Genomic DNA, 24083 nt, shown 5'->3' with positions numbered 1-24083 from the left:
TGAATGAGCTATTACAAATGCAGGTTTTCTATTCCTTTCTCAGCGCGTCTTGGTTTCCTGAGGAACATTGAAATTATAGTGAGTGGCTGATGGGATAAATCTGTCCCTTACCTTAACATCCCCGTTTAATAACCTCCCCCTTTTTTTTGGTTAATGATATTTTTCACGTGTATCCACAAAATGAACTGTGTTGTTTTGCAGACTTACGAACAAAACGTTTCTGCGGATTACTTACAGAGCGTTGAGGACGCGTACAAGAAGTCTTTTCTTCCAGAGATCAGGTAGGTGCACTTCAATTCCTTATTCATTTTTGTTGTGTGAAACAAGTGGTCATGAATTTTCAACAAATGTGCTATCATCATACAATAGTCTTTACAAAGAATTTACAGTACGAGCCAGCCTTATGGCCTAATTGGTCCATGTTGCTATGGTACACATCAACAAGAATGCAACAGTATAAAGCTGGAACAAACAACGTACGCCTAATCACATGAATTCAGAGCATGAGTAGATCTCTTGGCTCTTTGAATGTGCTCTGCCATTGGATAAGATCATGGCTTATCTGCTTCTGGTCTCTGCTCCACATTCCTGCCTATTCCCTATACCATTTAACTCAGTTTTTCAAGAATCTATTTATTTCGGCCTTAAAAAAGTATTCAGTGACTCTGCCTCCATGGCTATCTTGGGAAGACCAAATCCTCTGAAAGAAGGAATTTCTCTTTGCTTCCATCAGAAGTGGAAGACCCCTTAGGTGGCACGGTGGCACAGTGGTTAGCACTGCTACCTCACAGTGCTAGGGACCCGGGTTCGATTCCAGCCTCGGGCGACTGTCTGTGTGGAGTTTGCACATTCTCCCCGTGTCTGTGTAGGTTTCCTCTGGGTGCTCCCGTTTCCTCCCACAGTCCAAAGATGTGCAGGTTAGGTGGATTGGCCATGCTAAATTGCCCGTAGTGTTCAGGGAGGTGTGGATTAGGTGGGTTATAGGGGGATGGGTCTGGGTGGGATGCTCTGAGGTTCAGTGTGGACTTGTTGGGCTGAAGGGCCTGTTTCCACACTGTAAGGATTCTCTGGTGGGCGGCACGATGGCTCAGTGGTTAGCACTGCTGCCTTACAGCACCAGGGACCTGGGTTCGATTCCACCCCTTGGGTGATTGTCTGTGTGGAGTTTGCATATTCTCCCCGTGCCTGCGTGGGTTTCCTCCGGGTCCTCCGGTTTCCTCTCTCAGTCCAAAGATGTGCAGGCTAGGTGGATTGGCCATGCTAAAATGCCCGTAGTGTTCAGGGATGTATAGATTAGATGGGTTATAGGGGAATGGGTCGGTGTGGACTTGTTGGGCCAAAGGGCCTGTTTCCATACTGTAGGGATTCTATTTTTATTATTAAACCATGCCTCAGAATCTCCTCTGATTTAACCTTCTATTCCTTTCTCCTTCAAGTTTATCAAGCTTTTCCTTTGCATCTAAACTATTCACCTCGACTGCTCCCTGTGCTGGCGAGTTGTACTTTTTCACTTTTCTCTTGTTTTAAAGAAGTTTCTTCTGAGTTCACTACCGGATTTGTTGGTGACTTCCTTGGTTGTACGTCCCATTTCTGGCGTTGTCTACAAGTGGTAGGCACTTCTCTGCACTTATCCTATCAAACCCTTTCATAATCTTAAAGGCCTTATCATGTCAACCCCCCTCAGTTTCATTTCCGTAGAGGAATGAGCCAAGCCCATTCAATCTTTTATGTTGAGTGTAATATCTCAGCTCCGGAATCTTCCAAATAAATCTCCTCCTCCAACATTCTTTTTGTAAGAGGGAGACCAGAACAGTTCACACTATTCCATAAGTATGGCTTAACCAAAGTTCTCCAAGTTTGACATAACCTGTCAGATTTTCAATTCTATCCTTCTAAAGATGAACTGTCCTACTGCTTTGGTTTTTATTTTGATGACTTTATTAACCTGTGTTGGTAAATTATGATTCACATATGTGTACCATAGAGTCTCTCAGCATGGAAACAGACCCTTTGGTCTTGCCAGCCCATGACAAACATGATCCCAAACTAAACTATTTCCACCTGCCTGTTCTTCTCCATGATTTAGTCACTTTTGTTTTCCAAGAAGCATTGCCCTCTTTATTTCTCTTACCAAACACTATTACCTTCTGTTGATTTTGAAACTAGTTTGCTGAATACATAGCTATTCTGCACATTTATTCATGTCTTCCTGCATTTGTTGCAGTCTCCTCCCTGTCAATACCACAACTTGATTTTGTGTCAATCTCAAATTTTGAAATCTTACGTTGAATTTGAGTCCAAATAATTTTTTTAACGGTGAACAACAGTGCTCCCAGTGCCATTTAATCTAAATACTTTCAACCCCAGTGTTCTGTTTCGTATTTTGTAGCCACCTTACAATCTATTTTCCTACTTCTCTCCTGACTCCACCATGACCTAACCCCAGAGTCTGCTCTGCAGTGTGTTATTGACAGGCTGTGTCTTGCTGGTCTCCCAGTCGAAATTATATCAGATCAGATTGTGCAGTCAGTAGCATTTTGAGTGTGGATTGTACTGGGCGAAAGAGAGTATTTCGCCATGTACTGTTTCTTTCCAGCCACTGTTCATCAGCTTTAAATTACTGTTGTTCGGAATTGGTGTTCTTGTGTAAGATGATGGGCACGCATCAAATCAAAGCCGCTGGGAATTGGATAGCTTCTTCTGGTGCAGTCTTGCTGGTAGCTGAAGGGCAGAATCTGCTGGAGGCAGTTCTAATGAAGCGGTTATTGGGTGGTGTTTGTGGGTTGTTGTTTACTCTGTGTCTGTTACCAAGCTGTTGCAGCCACCGGCTCTTGTGGCACAGTGGTAGCGACCCTGCCTCTGGACCAGGAGGCCACCTGCTGTTTACAAATATCCCTGAACGGGTTGTTTAGAAAATATCTAGCGCACACCAGCTGACAGAAGATGTCATCGTATTTCTTGATCATCAATTAGTGTATGTTCCAGTTGCTGGAATTGATGTTTTGGGTCCCCTTGTCTCGGTTGCAGACATCCTTGAAATAATTCTTCAAGCATCCTCCTCAGCCTTTGGCCGTAGCTAGCATGTGGAAAACCAGAGGTCCACTGACTTCCCTTTCAGCTCACTAATAAATGTGGCTCAGCACCCAACCCAGAAAATGCTTTAAAACCTTTTGTGAGTTAAAATACGATTTTGATCCTTTTCAAATGTTTGTCGGTTTTGATATATGGCTTTAAAATTGCAGAGTTTTGCTTAAGGAAGAGTAAAAGCTGACCTTTCCGGATACAGAGATCCATTAAGATAGCATCAGTTGTATTTGTTTTAGTGACATTTGAGTAAAGTGTCGGGCAGGATACTTCATACAAGTTTGCTCCTGCAGCAAAGCCAAAAAACACCAGACATTGATGCATTTGTTCTGGAAAAAGTGACATGGATTTCAAAAATGGCAACAACAATAATTGTGCATGCGATAGGCACTGCTGGGAGTCTGTACGTAAATGCAACGGGAGAGGACTGTTTTAAATAAAATTCCACTTCTGAACTCTCTTTTTTACATAAAAAGAGCTTGGCTGTTGTATACATAATTTGTAACACATTGGATGGTTGCGCTTGTAAGTTGCTGTTTAGGCAACGTTTATGCGTACATTTGGCCAAAACTGTTTTATTATGAAATGGGATTTGCGCTGGACCAGATTTCCCAAAGCTCATTAATGAAATGTTTTCAGCTCATAATTAACCACATCTGTCGAGTAGAGTTAACAGTGTTGAGTAAAGTTACAGTGTACTTACACCCAGGTGCATTCCCTGAAATAAAGCACTTGGTACGTTATGGATTTTGTGATTAGGAAACATTGAATTTTACAGTAACAGTTTCCCATTGTATAGCACTTCCAGTGTAAAAGAATGACCTAAGGTGAGTCTCAAATAACACCTTTTAATGTGTTATAACATCCTAAGGCACTTCACAGGAGAGTTACACCACAATTAGATGTTGAGCCACAGCGGAGATATTAAGACAGATGACCAAAACCTTAACCGATGAGGTAGGTTGTAAGGCATGCCTCAAAATGAGAGAAGAGGTGGATCGGTTTGAGGAGGAAATTCTGGATCTTGGGTTATTGGCAATTGAGGACATGACTGCTAATTGTGGAGCAATTAAAGTTGGAGATTTTCAAGAGGCCAGAATAGAGGAGAGCAGAGATCTCCAAGGCTTGAGGGGCTGGAGGCAATAGCACATAAAGAGGGGCCATATCATCGAGGGATTTGAAAGCTGTGATGAGAATTTTAAAATTGATGCACTGCTTGACCAAGAGCCTGTGTGGCCAATACAAACACAGCCGTAACAAAACATGCTCCTGCCTCCAAAGGTGGAGTGCATGGATGAATAAAAAGTTAAGACTTTGTGGAATGGCTCATTTGGGAAGGATTGGGGTAATTAGGTTTCAGGATATGGTGGAGTTTGAGTGGGAGGAGATATGGAGAGTTTAATGGACTCTGTTGAGGAATGGGAGTGCCAGTATAGATCAGTTAAATGCTAATTCAGTGTTTATAGGATGAGTGCAGAATTTTGAACAAGCTGATATTTGTGGCATTTATTTTTGGAGCGAGGTTGACCCTTTTAAAAGGGGAAAGGGGAACAGTACAGAACCTGAGGTATGGGAACCATTTACAATGTCAGTTCATATGGAGACAGCAAAGGAAGTTTGGTGGTCATCTTTACTTCCCTCATTGCTTCTAGCACCAACCCCATCCCCAACCCCCCACAACCCAGACCCACCACTTAATTTCAGCTCATGTCAACAGACATCCAAACTGCAACACACCTGCTCAGTGGCCATCCTCGTGCCTGTTGGTCTTAAGCCCTGCTTGCCCTGAAGCTTCCTTTGTAAAATTTTCACCTTGGTCTTGGCCATGTCCTAATTTAACCTTTCCTAGATGTAGATCCTGCCTACGAGGACTGCTCTGCCACTCGGATCGTGGCTGATCTGATAATCCTCCACTCCATTTTTCTGGCTCATCCTCATAACCCTTGATTCCCTTACCTGTTTAACATTCTGTCCATCTGAACCTTGAATATCTTTAACAGTCCTCTGTACCACAAAGTTCCAGATTCACTGCCCTCTTAGGAGAAAAAGCAATCCACTTCATCTCGTATTAAATGGGTCACACTTCACTCTGGGATTAAGCCCTCTCATCCTAGACTCTCCCATAGGGAAACAATCCTTCTACATCTGTTAAGTGCCTGAAGAAAATTATGTTTTAATAAGGTCACCCCTGACTCTCCTGAACTCCAATGAGTACCTACTCAATCTCCCCTCATAAGAAAATCCCTCCTTACCCAGGATCAACTGAGTGAACTTTGTGAGGGCTGCCTCCAATGCCAGTATATTTTTTGTTAGATAAGGGGATCCAAACTGTTCAGTGTTCCAAGTGTTAGCCTGATTTGTGCCTTGTATAATTTTAGCAACACCTTCCTAGTTTTATACTTCACTCCTTTTTTGAACAAAGAACAATACAGCACAGGAACAGGCCCTTCGACCTTCCAAGCCTGCGCTGACACATTCTGCCCTTCCATATTAAACTGTCTTCACTTGGAGGAATTGAATCCCTCCATTCCTATCCTATTCGTGTATTCATCCAGGTGCTTCTTGAATGCCGCTATTGTGTCTGCTTCCACCACCTCCTCTGGCAGCATGTTCCAGGCACTCACTACCCTCTGTGTGAAAAACTTGCATCGCACGTCTCTTTTAAACATCCCCCTCCCTCACACCTTGAGCCTGTGTCCCATGGTAATTGATCCCTCCACCCTGGGAAAAAGCTTCATACTCTCCATTCTATCCATACCATTCACAATCTTCTATCGGGTCACCCCTCAACCTCCCGTGTTTCAGTGAAAACAAGCCCAGTTTTTCCAACCTTTCATTGCAGCTAAAATCCCCCATACCAGGCAACATCCAATTAAACCTTTTCTGTACCCGCTCCAAAGCAACCACATCCTTCTAGTAGTGTGGTGATCAGAACTATAGGCAATGTTCTAAGTGTGGCCTAACTAAAGTTCAATAAAGGTACACCGTAACTTGCCCATCCTTATCCTGATACTTATAATAAAGGCGAGCATTCCATTTGTCTTCCCGATTACTCGCTGATGCTAACTACTTATGATTCAAGCTCTAGGACCTCCAAATTCCTCTGTACTGTAGCTGTCTGCTGTCTTTCTCCAATTAAATGATATTCATCTTTTCCACTCTAACTGCCAAAGTGCATAACTTCACATTTCCTCACATTATATTCCATCTGTCAAATTTTTGCACACATACTTAAACCTGTCTTTATCCCTCTGTGCACTCCTTGTGTCATTCTCACTACTTGCTTTCACATCTATTTTTGTCATCTGTAATCTTAGCAGTCATTTATTCACTTCCATGATCCAGGTAATTTATTACATATTAAGTAATTATGACTGCAACGCTAATCCCTGTGGTGCTGCACAAGTTACAGTTTAACCTCTCTGGAAAATGCCTCCTTTATCCAAATCTCTATCTTCTATTAACTAGTAATCAATTCTCTATTCATGCTAATATACCATCCCCATACCATGGGCTGTTATTAAGTATTGTATGTGGTACCTTATCAGATGTGTTTTAGAAATCCAAATATATTACATTTACTGGTTCCCCTTTATCTACCCTTCTTACTTCAAAGCGCTGTAATACATTTGTCAGACATGATTTCCCCTTAAGGAAACCATGCTGATTCTGCTTGATTATATTATGTGTTTCTAAATGCAGTGATATTACAGTATTTTTAATAGACTTGTTAACATTTTCACCATGAGAGATGTTAAGCTGACGGGCCTATAGTTATCTGTTTTTGCTCTCCTTTTTTAAATAAACGTGTTCCATTGGCAGTTTTCCAATCCTCTGGAACCTCTCCAGAATCTAGGGATTACTAGAAGATTAAAAACCAATGCATCCACTGTCTAGCAGCTTTAAAATCCTCTGGTGCAACCGGTCAAGTTGATATTTAGTCCCATTAGTTTCATCATACCTTTTCTCTTGCGTTGTGTAATTTCTGCCTCTCCTTTTAGCCCCTTCATCAGTTAGTACATTATGATACTATTAGTGTCCTTTTACAGTGAAGACTGATGAAAAGTATTTATTCAACTCTTTAGCAGCTTACTGGCTTCCCCATTATCTCCGCAGCTTTATTTTCTAAGGAGCCTATGTACTCTGTTGCCTTGCTCTTCGTTTTTATGTATTTAAAGAAGTTTTTACTGACTGTTTTTATGTTGCGTGCTAGTTTCCCTTAATTTATTTTTTTTCCTTTTTTATTGGCCATTTCTTGTTGCCTGCTAAAACTTGCCCAATCCTTTGATTTTTCCACTAATCTTTGCCAAAATGCTTTTCTTTCAATTTGATGTTATCCTCAACATTCCTGGTTAGCCAGGAAAGGTTGGAATGGTTGGTTTATCCCCTTCCTTGAATTCCCCTTTCTCACTAGGATATATCTTTGTGAGTCATGAGCTATTTTCTTAAACATCTGCCATTGTTCATCAACCATCCTTTTTGCTAAACTCCTTTCCCAGACCACGCCAGCCAACTCTGCCCTCATTCCCATGTAATTTATCCTTATTTAAGTTTGGCACGATTGTTTCCGACTGAAGTATTTCCTCTCTTCTTCTCTCTCCACCCCCCCCCCCCCCCCCCCAGCTGAATGCTAAATTCTACCTTGTTATGGCCACTTTTCCCTGGAGATACTTTTTACTTTGAGATCATTTATTAAACCTGCCTCAGTTACACATTTACCAGATCCAAAATAGCCTGGTCCCTGGTTAGATTTGCAAGGTATTGTAGATAACAATGCCAAAGACACTCCATGAATTATTCCTCATGGCTACTTCTGCCAATTTGATTTTCTCAGCCTACATGAAGATTAAACTAATTCATGATTAATCGACTGCCTATTGCTTTAACTTGCCCTAATTGTCTCATTATTCACTTGTCTTGCAGAGCAGCTATTGTTAGGGGGCCAAAGGGCTACTCTCACCAGTGTTGTCATCTCTTTGTTATTTCTTAACTCTACTCCTATGGATTCTAAAACTTCAGTTCCAAGAGTATTCTTGCTATCATACTTATTCCATCTCCTATTAACAAAGGATTGAATACTCATAGTAATGAGTGAAGAGGGTGTCTATAAGTTTAATGACCTTCTCTCATTCAGAGAATGTAACATGCTGTTCTTTAGAAGTCAATAATTTGTATGTGAGGTTCCATCTTTTTCTGAGATATCTGTCCTTAAACACTGGATAGTCTGAGCAGCAGATATTGCCAAAACAATAGTAATCACTTCTGTTTCTTTCTTACTTCTAGTGAAACATCTGAAATTCTGCTGTACAATACATTCCAGGCTCCTGATGTAGAGAAGGTAAGAATGATGATGGAACTTTCCTCTAAAAGGTTACGTCCCATGTTGGCCAGCTGCTGAGTGTTCACCCATCCTGTTTCTGTATTTAGTAGAATATGTTTCTGTGCAATGATGGACAAGAAGAGCTTATATTTGTAACATCACTTGTGATTGTGACTCCAGTTCCACATTGTTCTTCCTTTCCAGTCATCTAATTGTGGATAATTTTGCTTTTTTAGGGCCACTTTTCCTCTTCCCCTCCTCATTCGTGTGATTTCTAGAACATTCCCTTCCTTTCAGGCCTTTATGGAAGTTGAGCAGGTAGATTTGGAGATGAGCAACTTTGAAGAATGTGACTGGCTCCTTGAAATTGTATTTTTTTTTGACCTGGGTGCTTGCCTCTTCTAAGACCCTCACAATATTATTACTATCCCTGACCGCAGAGCTGAGGTCTTAAGACAGAATGATTTAATTCAAGCAGCTGATCATAACACGCTTACATTTTTATTTAGAGATGCACATGACAAAGATGCACTTCCAAATCCAACAACCACAATTTCAGCCTATTCCTATTGAAAAAGCAAATACATTCCCAGTCAATGTCCACCGCTTGAATATACAATTAATACAAAAGGTTGGACAGTAAGCACACTGCATCTTTATTGTACAGCATGCTATCTGTTACATTGTATTCACATCCAATTCACTTTGTTTTCCCTGGCATTAAAGTAGAACCTGACCACTTCACACTAATTGTTCTGAGGGAATGGGGCAAGTGCCTGGTGTTATCAGATAAACTACATTAGATACTTTGATTTCTTGGCATGGTGTCTCAATGGTTAGCACTGCTATCTCACAGCGCTAGGGTCCCGGGTTCAATTCTAGCCTTGGATGACTGTCTGTCCGTGTGGAATTTGCGCTTGCTCCCCATTTCTGCTGGGTGCTTCGGTTTTCTCCCACAATCCAAAGATGTGCAGGTTAGGTGGATTGGTCATGCTAAATTGTCTATAATGTCCAGGGATATGGCCGCTAGGTGGATTGGCCATAGTAAATAGGGGTAGGAGGCTGGGTCTGATGCTCTTTGAAGGGTCGGTGCAGACTCAATGCGCCAAATGTTCTCTTTTCACACTGAAGGGAATTCTATGATTTAATAATCTTAATGTATATGATTTGACAAAATTCTAAGCTTTAAAATGTATTGAAGGAAACCTGGAAGGATTTCAGATTCTGATTCAATGTGTAGAACAGTTCCTATGGAGTGTGAAGTTGGTATTTGTAGTGTGTCATTCATGTCCTTTTGCTTCTGTAAATTATTCGTTCTATTAATACGTCTGTCCTGTTTATTTTAAATGGGATTGTTTTGAAATCCTGATGAAAGGACAACCTAAAATTTTATTTGTGGCTACATGCAAGCTGTTGAACCCAGACAGCACAGGCTCGTTCATGGTAGTAGGTTTAAGTGCAAGTTAGACTTGTTTTGTTAATGCAGTCTACTGTCTAGTCATAGATTGGACCTTTGGGAAAAATCCCAAACTCTAATTTTTCATGATTACATCAATCTAGTCATGTGTCATACATGGCATCTGTAAACAATAAAAATGTGCACTTTATAGGGAGTTACAAAGCTTGGCGACAGAGAGCAAAAAGGTGTGGACAGACAAAGGAAACAACCAAGACACCTGCCACAGGATTAAACAGCCTTTAATATTCTTCAGTAATAAGGGGTGTTTCAATGTTGTGGCAGGGTCACATGTAACTTTGAATGAAAAAAACAGTAAAGTTCTTTTCAATAACTATTGGAGCATGCCTTCCCCTTTTCAGACTTCAAAATACTTGTAATGCCTCTAAAATTTTTAATCAAAACATGATTGTGGTTTTTGTGACGCATTTTGAATTGTTAAAACTGGAATAAATCATTTTATACCATGCTTATGTACTGAGTGTGTTGGTTAAATTCACCATCAACTGGTCCAAATTGACCTAATATAATTTCTGATCCCAGTATCAAAGGGATTATGTTCCACATTTTGTCTTGGTTATTTCACATAAAATAAATCAAACTGCACTGAGCTAAGCCTGTCAACTTATTTGTTCTGGACTTTGTGTTTGCCCAGAGAGGTTTTCAGTAGTATACCATACATTGTTGAAGCTATCATTTGCCAGGATAAACAAGCTGAATAGGCCTGCACAAGCACTGTTTATTTAATTTTAAGTGAACGCAATCTGGTTTGAGCCTACATCAGAGAAGTTACTGAATTGTGGATTGTTGCAGTGTGGATGAGGCCATTCAGGTTGTCCTTCTCTGCACCAGCTCCCTGAATGATCAGTCCATCTTAACCATTCTCCCCACTACTACCTGTAACCCTACATCTCCTTCCTTTCCAGATAACACAGAACAATACAGCACAGGAACAGGCCCTTCGGCCCACCATGTCTGTGCCAACCGTGATTCTATTCTAAACTAATCCCCTCTTGCTTGCACATTGTCCATATCCCTCTGTTCTCTGCCGAATCATGTGTCTGTCTAAATGCCCATTAAACTTTGCTACCATATCTGTTTTTACCACCTCCCCTGGCAGGAGATTCCAGGCACCTACTATCCTATGTCTAAACAACAAACTTCCCTTTCACATCTCCTTTAAACATTTCCTCCTTCACCATAAACCTTTGCCCTCGAGTATTTGACATTGCTACTCTGGGAAAGAGCCCCCGACATTTCACCTTAACCATGCCTCTCATAATCTTTTATACTTCTATCAGGTCGACCCTCAGCCTCCACCGGTGTCGTGAAAACAATCCAGGTTTGTCTAACCTTTCCTAATAGCTAATACACTCTAATCCAGGCAACATCCTGGTAAACCTCTTTCTCACCCTCTCCAAAGCATCCACATCCTTTGTCTGTTGTGGTGACCAGAACTGCGCACTGTACTCCGAATGTTGCCTGACCTAAGTCTTGTACAGTTGCAATATGACTTGCCAACTTTTATACTCACTCAATGCCCTGACTAATGCAGGCAAGCATGCCATTTGCCTTCTTCACCACCTTATCCACTTCTTGCCACTTTCAGGGAGCTATGGACTTGGACCCTAAGATCTCTCTGTATCTTAGTGCTCCTAAGGGTCAGGCTATTTACTTTCCTCTTGCATTTGACCTCTTAAAATGCATCACCTCACATTGTCAAGTTTAAACTGCATCTGCCATTTCTCTGTCCAACTTTCCTGCTGATCTATATTTTGCTGCATCCTTCGATATCCTTCCTCACTACCCTCAACTCCACCAACTTGCATGTCATCTCTAAATTTACAAATAATTTTCATCCAAATCACTTTTGTATGTTACAAACAACAGAGGTCCCAGCACTGTTCCTGATGGAGCACCACTGGTCACAGACCTCCAGTCAGAAAAACATTCCACAACTACCCTCTGTTTTCTGTGACAAGGTCAATTTTGTATCCAACTTCCCATATCACCATAGATTCCATGTGATTTGGTTTTCTGGACTAGCCTATTTAAGAGGGGCCTTGTCAAGTGCTTCAGTAAAGTCCATGCAGACAACATCCACTACCTTCCCCTCATCAATCATCTTCATCACTTCCTCAAAAAACTCAATCCTTCAATATTCAATAGAAAATATCTTTGTAAGTATACATCTACCCAATATCTGCTACAAACCCACCAATCAACTGCACATTCTCGCACTCTGCCTCCTATTGAGATTCTGTTCCATTCCCCCAGTTCCTCCGTCTCCACACCTGTTCTGATGATGCTACCTTTGACAAAGGGGGGCCATCGAAAGGTCCACCACCTTCCTCAACTGAGGGCTCCCCATCACCACGGTTGTCAGGACCCCAACCCGTGTCTGACCCATCTCCTGCACTTTGGCCCTCACTCCCTCCCTTCCCATCCGCAGCAGCGAAAGGGTCCCTCACCTACCCTCCCACCAGCATCCATGTCTAAAGGATCATTAGTCACCACTTCCGCCACCTTTGCTGGGATGCCACCACCAGACTCGTACTCCCCTTCCCCGCTCTTGTCAGCCTCCTGCAGGGACCGTTACCTCTGGGAGACTTTGGTCCACTCATCCACCACTCCCAATACCTCCCAACACCTCCCCACTATCCCCCAGAGCCCACTTTACCTGGAATCAATCTAATTAACTTTTGGTGTGTCTTCTGTAAGAATATCTTTCCTTAAGTACAGAGGCCAAGACTGCACACAGTACTGCAGGTCTGGTCTCACCAAAGCCACTATATCTTTGCAGTAAGACCTGATTCTTGCATAAGGTACAAAAGTCGTTTTATGGTAGCCTCAGATTTAAGCCATAACCAGTCATATTGGGTCAAATAGAACCAAGAGAGTAACTTTTTTTTTAAACATGGTTAGTTTGTTTTGTTTGGGTTTTAAGTGTTGTCCTTTATCATTATTGAGCGATACGCAGGTGAGAAATTTGATTTGACTTGAAACATTGACTAAGAAAGGACCTGGGCCACAATTTCATCATGTCTTTTGACAATGCACTTTAAAGGTTTGTCCTTTCTCTAGTGGTGTTCTGGGCATTGCACAGAGGAGAGAGAAAATCTGCCCTTGTATAACACCTGTTGCATTCTCTGCACATTTGAGTGCTTTACAGCAGTGGCTTGAGGTCAAGCCACTATGTGTAGGCCATCGATAGCCCACAAGCAATGTGATGAATGGCCACGTAATTTTTTCACACGTAGTTGGCTGAGGATTAATATTAGTCAGGCGCCACAGTGTTACCACTGCATTTTCCCAATTGCTGCACCATTGGAGACCATATTATCGTTTGTTTGATCCTTTGACTCAGAAATTCTCTCTCTAAACCTCTCCACATCTCTGTCTCTCTTTTTTTGAAACTTATCTTTGAGTTTTTTTGGTACTTTCCCCAATATCACCTTGATGTTACGTTTTCTTGGAACATTTTACAACATCAAAGGTGATATATAAATTTAAGATAACAAGGTGTAGAGCTGGATGAACACAGCAGCCAAGCAGCATCAGAGGAGCAGGAAAGCTGACATTTAGGGTCTGGACCCTTCTTCAGAAAATCCTGCTCCTCTGATGCTGCTTGGCCTGCTGTATTTATCCAGCTCTACACCTTATCTCAGATTCTCCAGCATAGGCAGTTCCTACTATCTCTGAATCATATAAATTTAAATTGTTATTGAAATGTGGCTGCCACTTTGGAGGTTGCCAATTCGTTTGTGTGGTTGTACCATTTGTAATGAAGTTATTTTCAGGTATCAAACATTTCTGTACTCTCCTATTAGAAAAATAAACTTTGACTGATATCTGAGACCAAATTATTCCTGCTGTAATTGCAGGTTGCTGAGGACGTCAGACTGTTAAAGTGGGAGAAAGGGCCATGGCTGGAGCAAAGTGATGTTTCCTTCCATTTACTCAGACAGCTGTGAGTACATGTTACACTAGATATTAGTACCATTCAGAATATGGAGCTCACTGTGCTGCTAAGAATGCCGCAAGATGTTACAAAGATGCAGTTAAATTTGAATGTCTGAAAGAACAGTCAATGAAAATCAGGAAAGGTACAGCAGCTCTATCAATAACTGTGAAAAGAGAGAGACAGCATACTGTTTGAGTAACTGCTGGATTCTAGCTGAGTGTGCATATCTGAAATGTCAAACTTGTTGTTCCTCTTCGTGAATGCTCTTAGATCCACCGTGCATTTATGTAATGTTCTGCTTTTACGCCTGCTGTCAGATTCCAGTGAAATGCTAAATAGACATTCGTGGAAAAAATTGCCTGCTTAGACGAGTTGTAAACTTTTAAAAAATAATTTTCTGATGCTCAGCTGAGGGAGTACTGCAAAGCATGTGTTCCATTTGAATAGGGTGCTGAAAATCTGTTGCTGCCGCGCAGTTGGCAGTCCCACACACAGTCTTTTGTTCCTCATATGCTTATTATCTTTGGATAATGTTTTACCTATCTTGACAGAAGCCTCTTGTTCTGAATCACTCCAGACCTGTTTCACCCTACTCCAGCTGCTCTATTTTGAAATGTGATCATTGGCTCCTGTTGTTGGAATCTGGGTCAAGGAGCTCATTATGACCTGGCATTCTTGTCGCAAGTTACAGGGACAACTGAATCAGCTAATGATGGTGTAATGGAGAATTTTACTTTTTAGGGATTTGGTGTGGCAGCTATGAACCATATCGTAGTTAGGTGAGGGCAACTGAAAAATATGTGGATATAATGAATAACTGTTTACTTAAACATATATTTGGTTGCCTGTGACCATTTCAGTTCTTGTGGGGAGCACTTGAGCAACTGTATTGCACTGGATGGGTACATGATTTTTGCCATAACTGTACAGTGCAGGTTTGATAGACCAGCTCACCTTACGACCAGAAAACATGTGTAACATTGAACAGGTCAGCCAGCATTTGTGAAGTGAACAGATAAGTTAAAGTATCATTCAGGAAACTTGACACCATCCAGGACAAAGCAACCTATTTGATTGGCAGCTCATTTGCTCCCTCCACTGAAAAATAGTGACAGCAGTATGTACCATCTTCAAGACGTACAGTGACAAATTGCCAAAGCTCCTGCAACCTCCAGCACCTCGTAGTATAAGAGCAACAGAACACTGCCACTTGCAATTTTCCCTCCAAAATACACAGGCCACCTTGACTTGGAATTATATCACAGTTCTTCATTATCAAAATCTTGGAAGACTCTGAAGCTGCACAGTGCTTTTTACCTACAACGCATCAACTCCAGCAGTTTAAGAAGGTGGCTCACCACCACGTTAAGATAATTGGCAAGTTGCCTTGCCAGCAACACCCTGATCCTGAATTAAGAAAACAAAGTAGGTTCGTTATTAAAATTGGAAGGAGCCAGAGAGAGGAGAGCAATATTAGGGATGATGGGAGAATGGAACCAGGTGTCACAGAGGGGAATTGTCCCTTTAAAAATCAGGGAAGGCAAATTGTATTTGGTAGAAGGATCTTCTTGACCTGAAATGGTGTAAGATGATCAGTTGAATATGGAAACAGATGAGCTGGATAATGGAGACCAATCTGAGAAGAATCAGTGGGAGCCGGAGCATGAGAGAAAGGATAGACAGGTTGATACATTTTACCAGTGTGAAGAGAGCGCATTCTGCTGGGTGTTCTCTGCAGTGCTATTGCAGCAGAGAATTGAGTCCTTTGTTGAAGTGAGTGGGAAGAAATCTATCCCAGGCAATGATTGGCATTGGACTTGTACTTGGTGTCAGTGTAAGAAAACAAAATTGCCTTTATAATGCACCTTACACAATCTCAGGACACTGCAAAGCACCTCCCATCCAAAGTGATATTTTTGAGTGCAATCAAGGCTATAATATAGGAAACATGGCAGTCAAGTTTTCCATAGCAAGATCCCATAAATAATAAGGTGATATTAACCAGATTTTTTTAAGAATGGTGTTGATTGAGAGGTAAGTATGTGTCAGATCAAAGGTAAATCTCTTCTTCAAAATAATACCATAGGATATTACGGACAGGGCCACTTACCGTTACACTGAAATACATTTTGGGGCTTTCATTTGAAGGTTCTGATGCTTGGTGCTTTGTGACCGAGGCAGGCTGTTAAATTGTATGGTCTTACCCTGTCTATCTTTTCATATACTTGTACGTTCTACTCCTTCCTGTCCCCCTCCAGTCTGTATTAAGGAGTCTGATTTTGGCTGTAAGGTTAAGACACGTTACTGTTTCTTTTTCTGTCTGAGAGCAAGCTGCCCTTGTCAAAACCTCAGCACCACATTGCTTTGTCCTATTGGTTTGGAAATGCTCCAGTGCACTACAAAAATTAAATAGAAAAGTAAATCAACAGTGCTTTTTATAAACTAGTAAATCCACAACGTCATAAATATCTCTCTGGTATTTGTTAGCTTTTGTAGGATTCTGTCATTCCAATATAAACCATGTCCCTGTTTTTATTTAATTCCACATTGAGAATGTTTTGAAGGTGATATTAAGGAATAACATTTTTCAAGCAACTGGGTTAACTGCTGTGCACTGGGGCCCTCTAAAGATCAAATCTAGTTCCTAGAACGAGCAAAGCAGATGAGACTAGAGGTGTAAGCATCGCAAGAAATACCACTCATGGCCAGAGACCAAATTCACTTGAGGAAATTGACTGGGCTGTGTCCCTGTTCCATTCCAATGTATACACACTCATCAAGTGGAGTAATTAAAATAATGGAATAGTGAGCAGGGTGGAAGTGTATCGTTATCGATGAGTTGTGCATGTTTCTAGCACTCATGTATGAAGTGTCAAGAATTACACTACAACATTCATTCTCCCATCCCAATCAAATCTGTCGCCTGCATTAGACTGTTGCCACAAAGGATTGCTTGCTCCTCTGCAGCATTTTCTTTTATTCATTGCTGGGATGTGAGGAATTCTGATGAAAGGCCACAGACCTGAAATATTAACTGTCTCTGTCTCCATACCTGCTGCTATATTTGAGTTTGTGCAGCATTTCTGTTTTTATTTCAGATTTCTGGCTCTTTTGTGAAGTTTTGGAGCTTGGAAGTTTGTGCGGTTTCCCTATAAATACTGAATGACTGATAAGTCTTTGTATTGGCACTTATTTATCATCAAGGGAATATTTGAGCAAGATTCTGTGTCGAGCTGCACTTCCGCTGTGTGTATTTTAAGGGAAGAATGAACTGAGTACTTTTGAAGTTCATAAAAAAAGTGATAACTTCCTTCCTGCATTTCCCCATGATTTGCCTGAGTTTAAAGGTTTATTGTTTGTTGTTCTCAGTTTGTCAAGTATTTTAAAAGTCTCTGCTCTGTCCTGAACATCTTTGTGTGTGCGAAGTAACATAGTGCTGTCCATTATAAAGTTGATTGGTTCACTTTCTGCATTTGCCTTAAATTGTTAATAACGTTCCCATAATGCCATTGTGTTCACTTAATCCTTCAGTGCTAACATCACTCTTGATGGCAATATAAAGCCAGCCTTTCAAGTTTACAGGACACATTGAATTGACCCACTTTGTTGCATGCATAGTATCTTGTCTGTAGGTTTTGAGGTTGCTGAATGTAGAACTTCAGGAGCAGGAACTGCCATAATGCAGGAAATGCTAATGTCTGCACAGCAAGATCACACCCACAGCAATGCAAAATCCCAATTTGTTTTTAGTGGTGTTACTGAAGGCCTAAATATCAGCCAGGACACGGGAGAGAACATCGTGAGTGTTCAAAATAATGCTGTGGCACCTTTCGTCACTTGGAGGGGAGTTAGAATTTGGAATTTGCTACCGTGTGGAATGTAAATACCATTATAGACATTTTAGACAGAATTACATCTTTCTGTTTTGCAAATGCTGTGTGTAATCTCACAGTGTGCACCACAAGTTGAATTGTTTTCTGCAGCTTTTGATTCTAAATTTTTGGTGCTGTGGATTACTGGGAAAGTGGCTGATAGCACAGCAGCAAAGGCACATCTGGGATCTCTGAACAAAATAGTCAACTATCTGTCTTAGAGTACAGTGTGAACAATGGAAAAGGAAATGCAGCAAGTCCTCAACAAAGTTGGAGATGAAATCTTTAAGTGAATCATTAAGGCCTGATAGGGATTAATATTAAAACGGAGTTTGGTTCCCTTGTACATTTTTGGCCTGGAAAAACAATGTACAGATTACAATGTCATACATCTGTAAAACTGAGCATTCCCAACTGAAGGAACTTACAAAATCAGTCACTGTGCCTAAAAGACAAAACATACAGTTTGGTACTTAATGACCTCTCGCAACAGAAAATAAAACTTCAAAACATTGTAACTTGAAAGGCCAGTGTTAGTAAATGCCAATCTTTGGAAATAAAATGGCATCAAGACAAAATTAAACAAAATAAATATGAATGTTGTAGTGTAAGTAAATGTTTAAAAAAAAAATTACACTCACCCACTCCAGCTTTAGATTGACAGGGTTCCTGCTCAGCTTGTTGGTAGCAGAAGGCAACCCAGGATTACCTCCAGTAACCAACTTTTGTTACCAGACGGCACTGGAGAGTTCAGTGCAAGATCTGAACTGAAGTTGGAGAGGGGCAGCAAGTCCTTGGTGTTAGCAGTAAACACCAGGGACTTTAAAGGTGAGAATAGTGGGCAGAAATTGGACTGTGGGGGCATGAGCAGGAACCAGGCCAGTGTAGGAGTGGCAGCTGACGTGTCCAATGGGGCTGTGGACTCCAAGGGTTTGAAAGACTTCGAGATTGAAGATTCGTATTGGTAGCTAAAGGGATGAGAGGCCCCAGGACTGAGAGTGGGAGTGGGAGCACTGGGGAAAAGATTCTGCGAGCGGACTAGCCAGCCGAACAAGTCGACTATATGAATATTGTTTAGCATTGGTTTCCACTGTAAAATGGATATATCTCGATAACTACATGTGACATTAAAGTGTGATAGTGTTCAGCAAGTCAGTGTTAAGCAGGGACTTACCGCCCAGCAATTGGATTCAAATTTAATAGAGGGAAATGAAGAGAGGGGAAAATGATTTGGCTGAAAGGAGAAAGTAGGCAAACTGACTGAATGTTAAGATTCTTGGAGCAATTCCGTTAGGAATGGAACTCTACAACTGAATATTCTGTTCTCGGTCTTCTGAGGTTGAGGAACATATCTGCCATTTAAGTGGTCTTTGTATTGTTAAATACTTATTCTAACTTCCTGTAGCAATTTTAATACATATTTACTGCTCAAATCCAACAAATGTTTTGAATCTCTTGATGCTGATGGTGAGCCCTGGTTCGTGAGGTTAACAGCACAATTTTTTACATTAATAATTGTGTGCTCCATAACCTTTGTTATTTTGCTGTTAAGTTCTGTCCCAATTAATTATGTTGGCATTTTCTCTTGATGAGAAATTTTTGCCTTTTACTGGATAATCTGTTGTTAATAATAAAGAGATGTGAACTCATTTGAAATGGCACCAATATGTCCTTAGTTTGAGTCACTCATTGTCTGCTCCACACAAATGTTGCCATTGTTCCATGTGCTCTTTCAAAGACTCAATGCAGCTTCAATGGGCAAAAGCATAAAAGACTTTGCAATCTGTAATATAACAGTGCACTTGTATTAAAATACAATAGTATTACTCATTTTAGAGGGAACAATAAGAAGATCAGTCACTATTTTGCCTAACTTTGGAAAAAATGTTTTTTAAGTCTTTTAGGCACTGTTGAGAGAGCCTTTGGCAATTGGTACATTATAGGGTTACATCAGGACAGCTCACTTCAGGATCCACTGTATGTCTGGAGAGTGGTTGAAACGAGCTAAGGAAGTTCATTGGCCAACATTTATTTGCATTGCAAAACTTATGAGCTTAGAACGTCTTTTGAAACTATCAGACTGTAAGGTTATAAATTGATATCGATTCTACTATAAAATTCTTCACATGCTCCCATTGCTATTTTACTGCATTCAAGTAAATGGGTTAATATCATCTTTAAAAGAGGGAAATGTTATGTGCGCTGGCTGATTTCCAGTATGTTTTATTGAACAATTTTTGCCTTGGGGACACAGCAAAAACATATCAAATTCATCAGTCTTTTGTTTCTTTCCGTCTGTTTTGATCTGACATTTTTGAGTGAGCCATGGGAGTAGAGAACAAGTCAGGACAACTTGAAGTCTTGTTGTACACTTGAATTTCACTGAAAATAGAAAATGGCCCTGTAATAATCCCACCATCTTGTGGCCATTTCTCTTGATCTCCTATTCGCATTAGATTCTGTCAGTCTTGGATCACCTCTATGTCTTGGGGCAGGACTCTGTGGAACAGTCTCAGTCAAAAGTGATGCAGATGCACAAGTCTGATAGCAGAGTGCGCAGATGTAGTAAGGCAATTGAAAGCTTTGAACTATGGGTTTTGACAAAGAAGGCACCAGTTGTCAGAAAAGTTGTTCTCGATGATAATTGTAGAAAAATTTGATTTCTACTAATATCATTGAGTTATGGGCTATGCCAGAGAAAAAACACTAGGGTGTGCTGTTGTTACATTGAACAAGTTTGTTTTCTGTGTTACAGTTGCCTCTTGCTTACCCTTGTGTTTTGTTCCTGGTTAACGAACAACAGTTTTATTTTTGGAGAAATTAATGAATACTATATTTTGGCAAAATTTAGTCATGTGGTAGTTTCTGATCCAGCAATTTTTAATATGGTACCGACTGTCACATTAAAGAGCAATCACAATCCAGGTTCAGTGCATCTTGGCAAAGTGTGTGCGTGGATGTATTGATCTGTCACTGGGATATATGCCAACTCACATTACCTTTTTATCTTGATTAGGGTTGAAGACAAGCAACGTGTAGCTGACCTGACATCGTTTCCCAGATTCCTTCCAGAAATCACAATTGGAGCTCACGAGTTTGATCGAATGTATCATGCCTACAGACAGGTAGGGAACTGGATATTAAGCCTGTAGGCTGCATTAAAAATAAGATTTCAGTGCATGCAATGTGTCTCTTCTCTGCTTTTCTGTATTTGTGCTTCCAAAGGATTTTTAGGCTGAATAGAAGTATAATTTGTGTCTGACTCGATGCTTTTACTGTGAATCACGCTTTTTTGCCCCCATGATAGTATCAAAGGCTCCCAGATCAGGGTCAGCATAGATGATTTGCAAAGTTGGTTTGTTTCCACACTGGTAATCCTAAAAGCTGGAGAATAGTGAGATTTCGAGGCAGCAATGGTAACCAGTTATTTTAATCAACCTGTTTGAACATGCTGTGACACATGTGCCAGCCTGGTGGGACTTGAACCCAAGCCTTCTGGCCCAAAGGTAGACCCAAAGTCCCCAGCAATGGCTGCCATGGAACTGGAATTAAATGCTAACAGCTATGAGCTTCTTTAAATCCTCCTGACTTTTCCTGTGGGTGGATGTAGCCAAACGGAAGGTTCTTGCTGCCTTAAAAAGCTTGTGGAAAGTTTGTTTATTTTTTTTACAAATACCTCCCTTGCAGTTTAGACACTGACCAGCTGAACTTCACTCTTTTCTCCTCTCTGCCTCCAACCCTGCTCAGGTGCTATGACCCCTCCTACCCAGGGGTCCCATGAAGATTGAGGTTTTAAAATGTGGTCACACAGGGAGAAGGATTTGCACAGCACTTCCTTAGAGAAGCATGGCTTTTTAAAAATGAATAAACAGCAAGTCAACTGTTGGTGTATTTAATATCTTAGGGAGAATTTTGTAGCTTAAGCAGGGAAGGATTTTTTTTTTTTTAAAACCCTAGGTGATTCATTGTTAACAATTTGTACATTTCTTGAAAATGAGATGATCAAGAACTACATTAGGCATTTCCGGTGTTTTTCTAAGAGTATGTCAGTGCATCTTAAACTTCCATCACTCAATCCAGTTACTTTATCTTGGATATGATTGCCACATTCCTGTTTGGCTGCTGCTGGGTTTGTGTAATGTGCTTCTCAGTTGAGAATGTCCAACTCTTCCTTCTCAGGACAATGATAAGGTTTTCCTTCTCTCTGATTGTTGTTCAGTATTTGGGTCAACAACAGGTTCCAAAGCTACTTGGGTGCAGCTGAATGCATGATGATAAGACCTGTAGGAAGCTGTTGGTACCTACAAATTTTACACCCATTTAGGAAAAAGAAGCTGTTCTCAGTACAAGTTGTAAAATGCTCTCTCGAATTAAAATGTATGCTGAACCTGCTGAAAGACCCATTTCCACAAAACTGCACTAGGTTAGTGCAGTAAGCCCAGGCCGAAGGTAGTTTTTAGGCAAGTGAGGTGAAAAATTTGCTGTGAGCAAGTATATTTTGAGCACTAAGTCCAGCATGCAATCTGTGCATATTTCAGTTTTGGGCTGAAACCACAATGGTTTCCCTTAGCCTTTCATGTTTAAACAAGGCAACTTGGCACGGCTGTTCAAAGGTTACTATTTATAGTCTGGACGCAAGCTGAGAAGTTGCAGTGAAAGAAAGAGGAAAATGTGATCCCAAGAGACTGGTCAGTTAATAAGTCCATGGAACACAATGCTAAGAAATGCAAGCAAGATTAGAGCGTACAGACCACTCAGCCTCTCTCGCTCTGTTCTGTCTCTCCCCCTCGACAACCGACGCACATTATAATTTTAATTTCATCATGGATCTTCAAAATATTACTATTACATCCAACCAAGTAAGCAGACGAGGCCTCAGTTGAACTTCTCATCCAAAACGGGACACCTCTGACAGTGAGCGTTCCCTCAGTACTGTACTGGAATGTCAGGTCAGATTATTTTTGCCTGGGATGGGATTTGAAGTCAGAATGTTGTGACTCAGGTGAGAGCTTTGCCAACTGAATCATAGGTGACACTGCAAATTTCTGAGGTGCCCACGGCATTGAGTGGGGCTGATCCCTCAATGCTCCCATTAAATGATGATAAGAAGTACCTCAAGTACGCAGGTAGCAAGAACCCCAGATGCTGGAGTCAGAGACAACCCAGTGTGGAGGTGGAGGAACACAGCAGGCCAGGCAGCATCAGAGGAGCAGGAAAGTTGACGTTTCGGATCGGGATCCTTCTTCAGAAATGGGGAAAGTTCTTGCTATGTCCGAGTGTTCCTCCAGCTCCACACAGTGTTGTCCCTGACACCAGCATCTGCAGTTCTTGCTATCTCTGAGTAATTTATAACACCCCTGCGAAGGCCCTTCCAAGGATGCCCACCTTGAAGAAGTTATCCTCCTCCCTCCAGAAGGACCTCAGTGGATCTTTCCTCCACTGCAACCCTCTGGTGATTTCCTCTGCCCTGAAACTCTTCGACCATACACTCAAGCAAACCCGGCTACAGACACCTCTCCTTTCTCATTACTTGCCTACATGTCCATCATAGGCCGCCTCCAGTGTCACAATGACAGCACCCGCAAACTGGAGGAGCAACACCTCAGATTCCGCCTCAGGAACCTACAGCCCGATGGCCTAAACATAGAATTCACCAGTTTTAAAATCTCCCCGCCCCCGGCCTTGTCCCATGTCTAACCCTCCCTCTCATTCCCGCCTCCTTGACCTGACACAACGTGTCCATCATCTCTCTCATCTCACTGATCAATCCCCACCACTCACTACCTGCACTCTCATATCACCATCCCACCTACCCTCCCCACCCCCACCCCTCCTGTCTATTTATTTCAGAACCCCCTTCCACTGCCCCATTTCTGAAGAAGGGTCCCAACCCGAAACATCAACTTTCCTGCTCCTCTGATGGTGCCTGGCCTGCTGTGTTCCTCTAACTCCACACTGTGTTGCCTCAGGTGCACAAGGCAAAATGAGAAAACTTACTCAGTTCACCAAAGCCTTCAACTTCAACTTCATGTTGACCTCTGACCTGATCGCTTTGAACACGTGAAGGATGGACCTTCTTCCTTTCTGCTCCGTCCCTGCCTCCCTGTCCCGAACGCCAACCCTCTGTCATAACACACTGCTTTTTAAAAAAAAGTATTGGCTTGTTTCTGGTTGTAAGTAATCTTTAGTGAAAGGTGGTTGCTTAATATCAAAACAACTTCTAACGGCCCAGGTAATTGGACATAAATATTTAAATATGATTTTGTTTCGGGTCACACTGGAGGCTGGTGTATGTAATGCAGGGACTACTGCAATCAAGGTTTGGCCAACACACTGAAAATGAATAGTGACAGCTTTCTTTGACATAACCAAATAATAGAGGATGGG

The 24083-nt window shown here is 41.4% G+C and overlaps 1 protein-coding gene across 1 annotated transcript in view; it reads left to right on the top strand.

Annotated features, from left to right (window-relative positions):
• Positions 1-24083, top strand: part of ndufa10 (NADH:ubiquinone oxidoreductase subunit A10) — a 51463-nt gene that overhangs the window by 26431 nt on the left and 949 nt on the right. The window contains exons 6-9 of the mRNA XM_048598721.1: positions 202-281; positions 8368-8422; positions 13745-13830; positions 20713-20821. Of these exons, the coding sequence (XP_048454678.1) occupies positions 202-281; positions 8368-8422; positions 13745-13830; positions 20713-20821 (330 nt within the window). The remainder of the gene's footprint in view (positions 1-201; positions 282-8367; positions 8423-13744; positions 13831-20712; positions 20822-24083) is intronic.

The sequence above is a fragment of the Rhincodon typus genome, chromosome 7 (assembly GCF_021869965.1).
Source record: "Rhincodon typus isolate 14 chromosome 7, sRhiTyp1.1, whole genome shotgun sequence".
Lineage (NCBI taxonomy): Eukaryota > Metazoa > Chordata > Chondrichthyes > Orectolobiformes > Rhincodontidae > Rhincodon > Rhincodon typus.
This window is presented reverse-complemented; position numbering and strand designations above follow the sequence as displayed.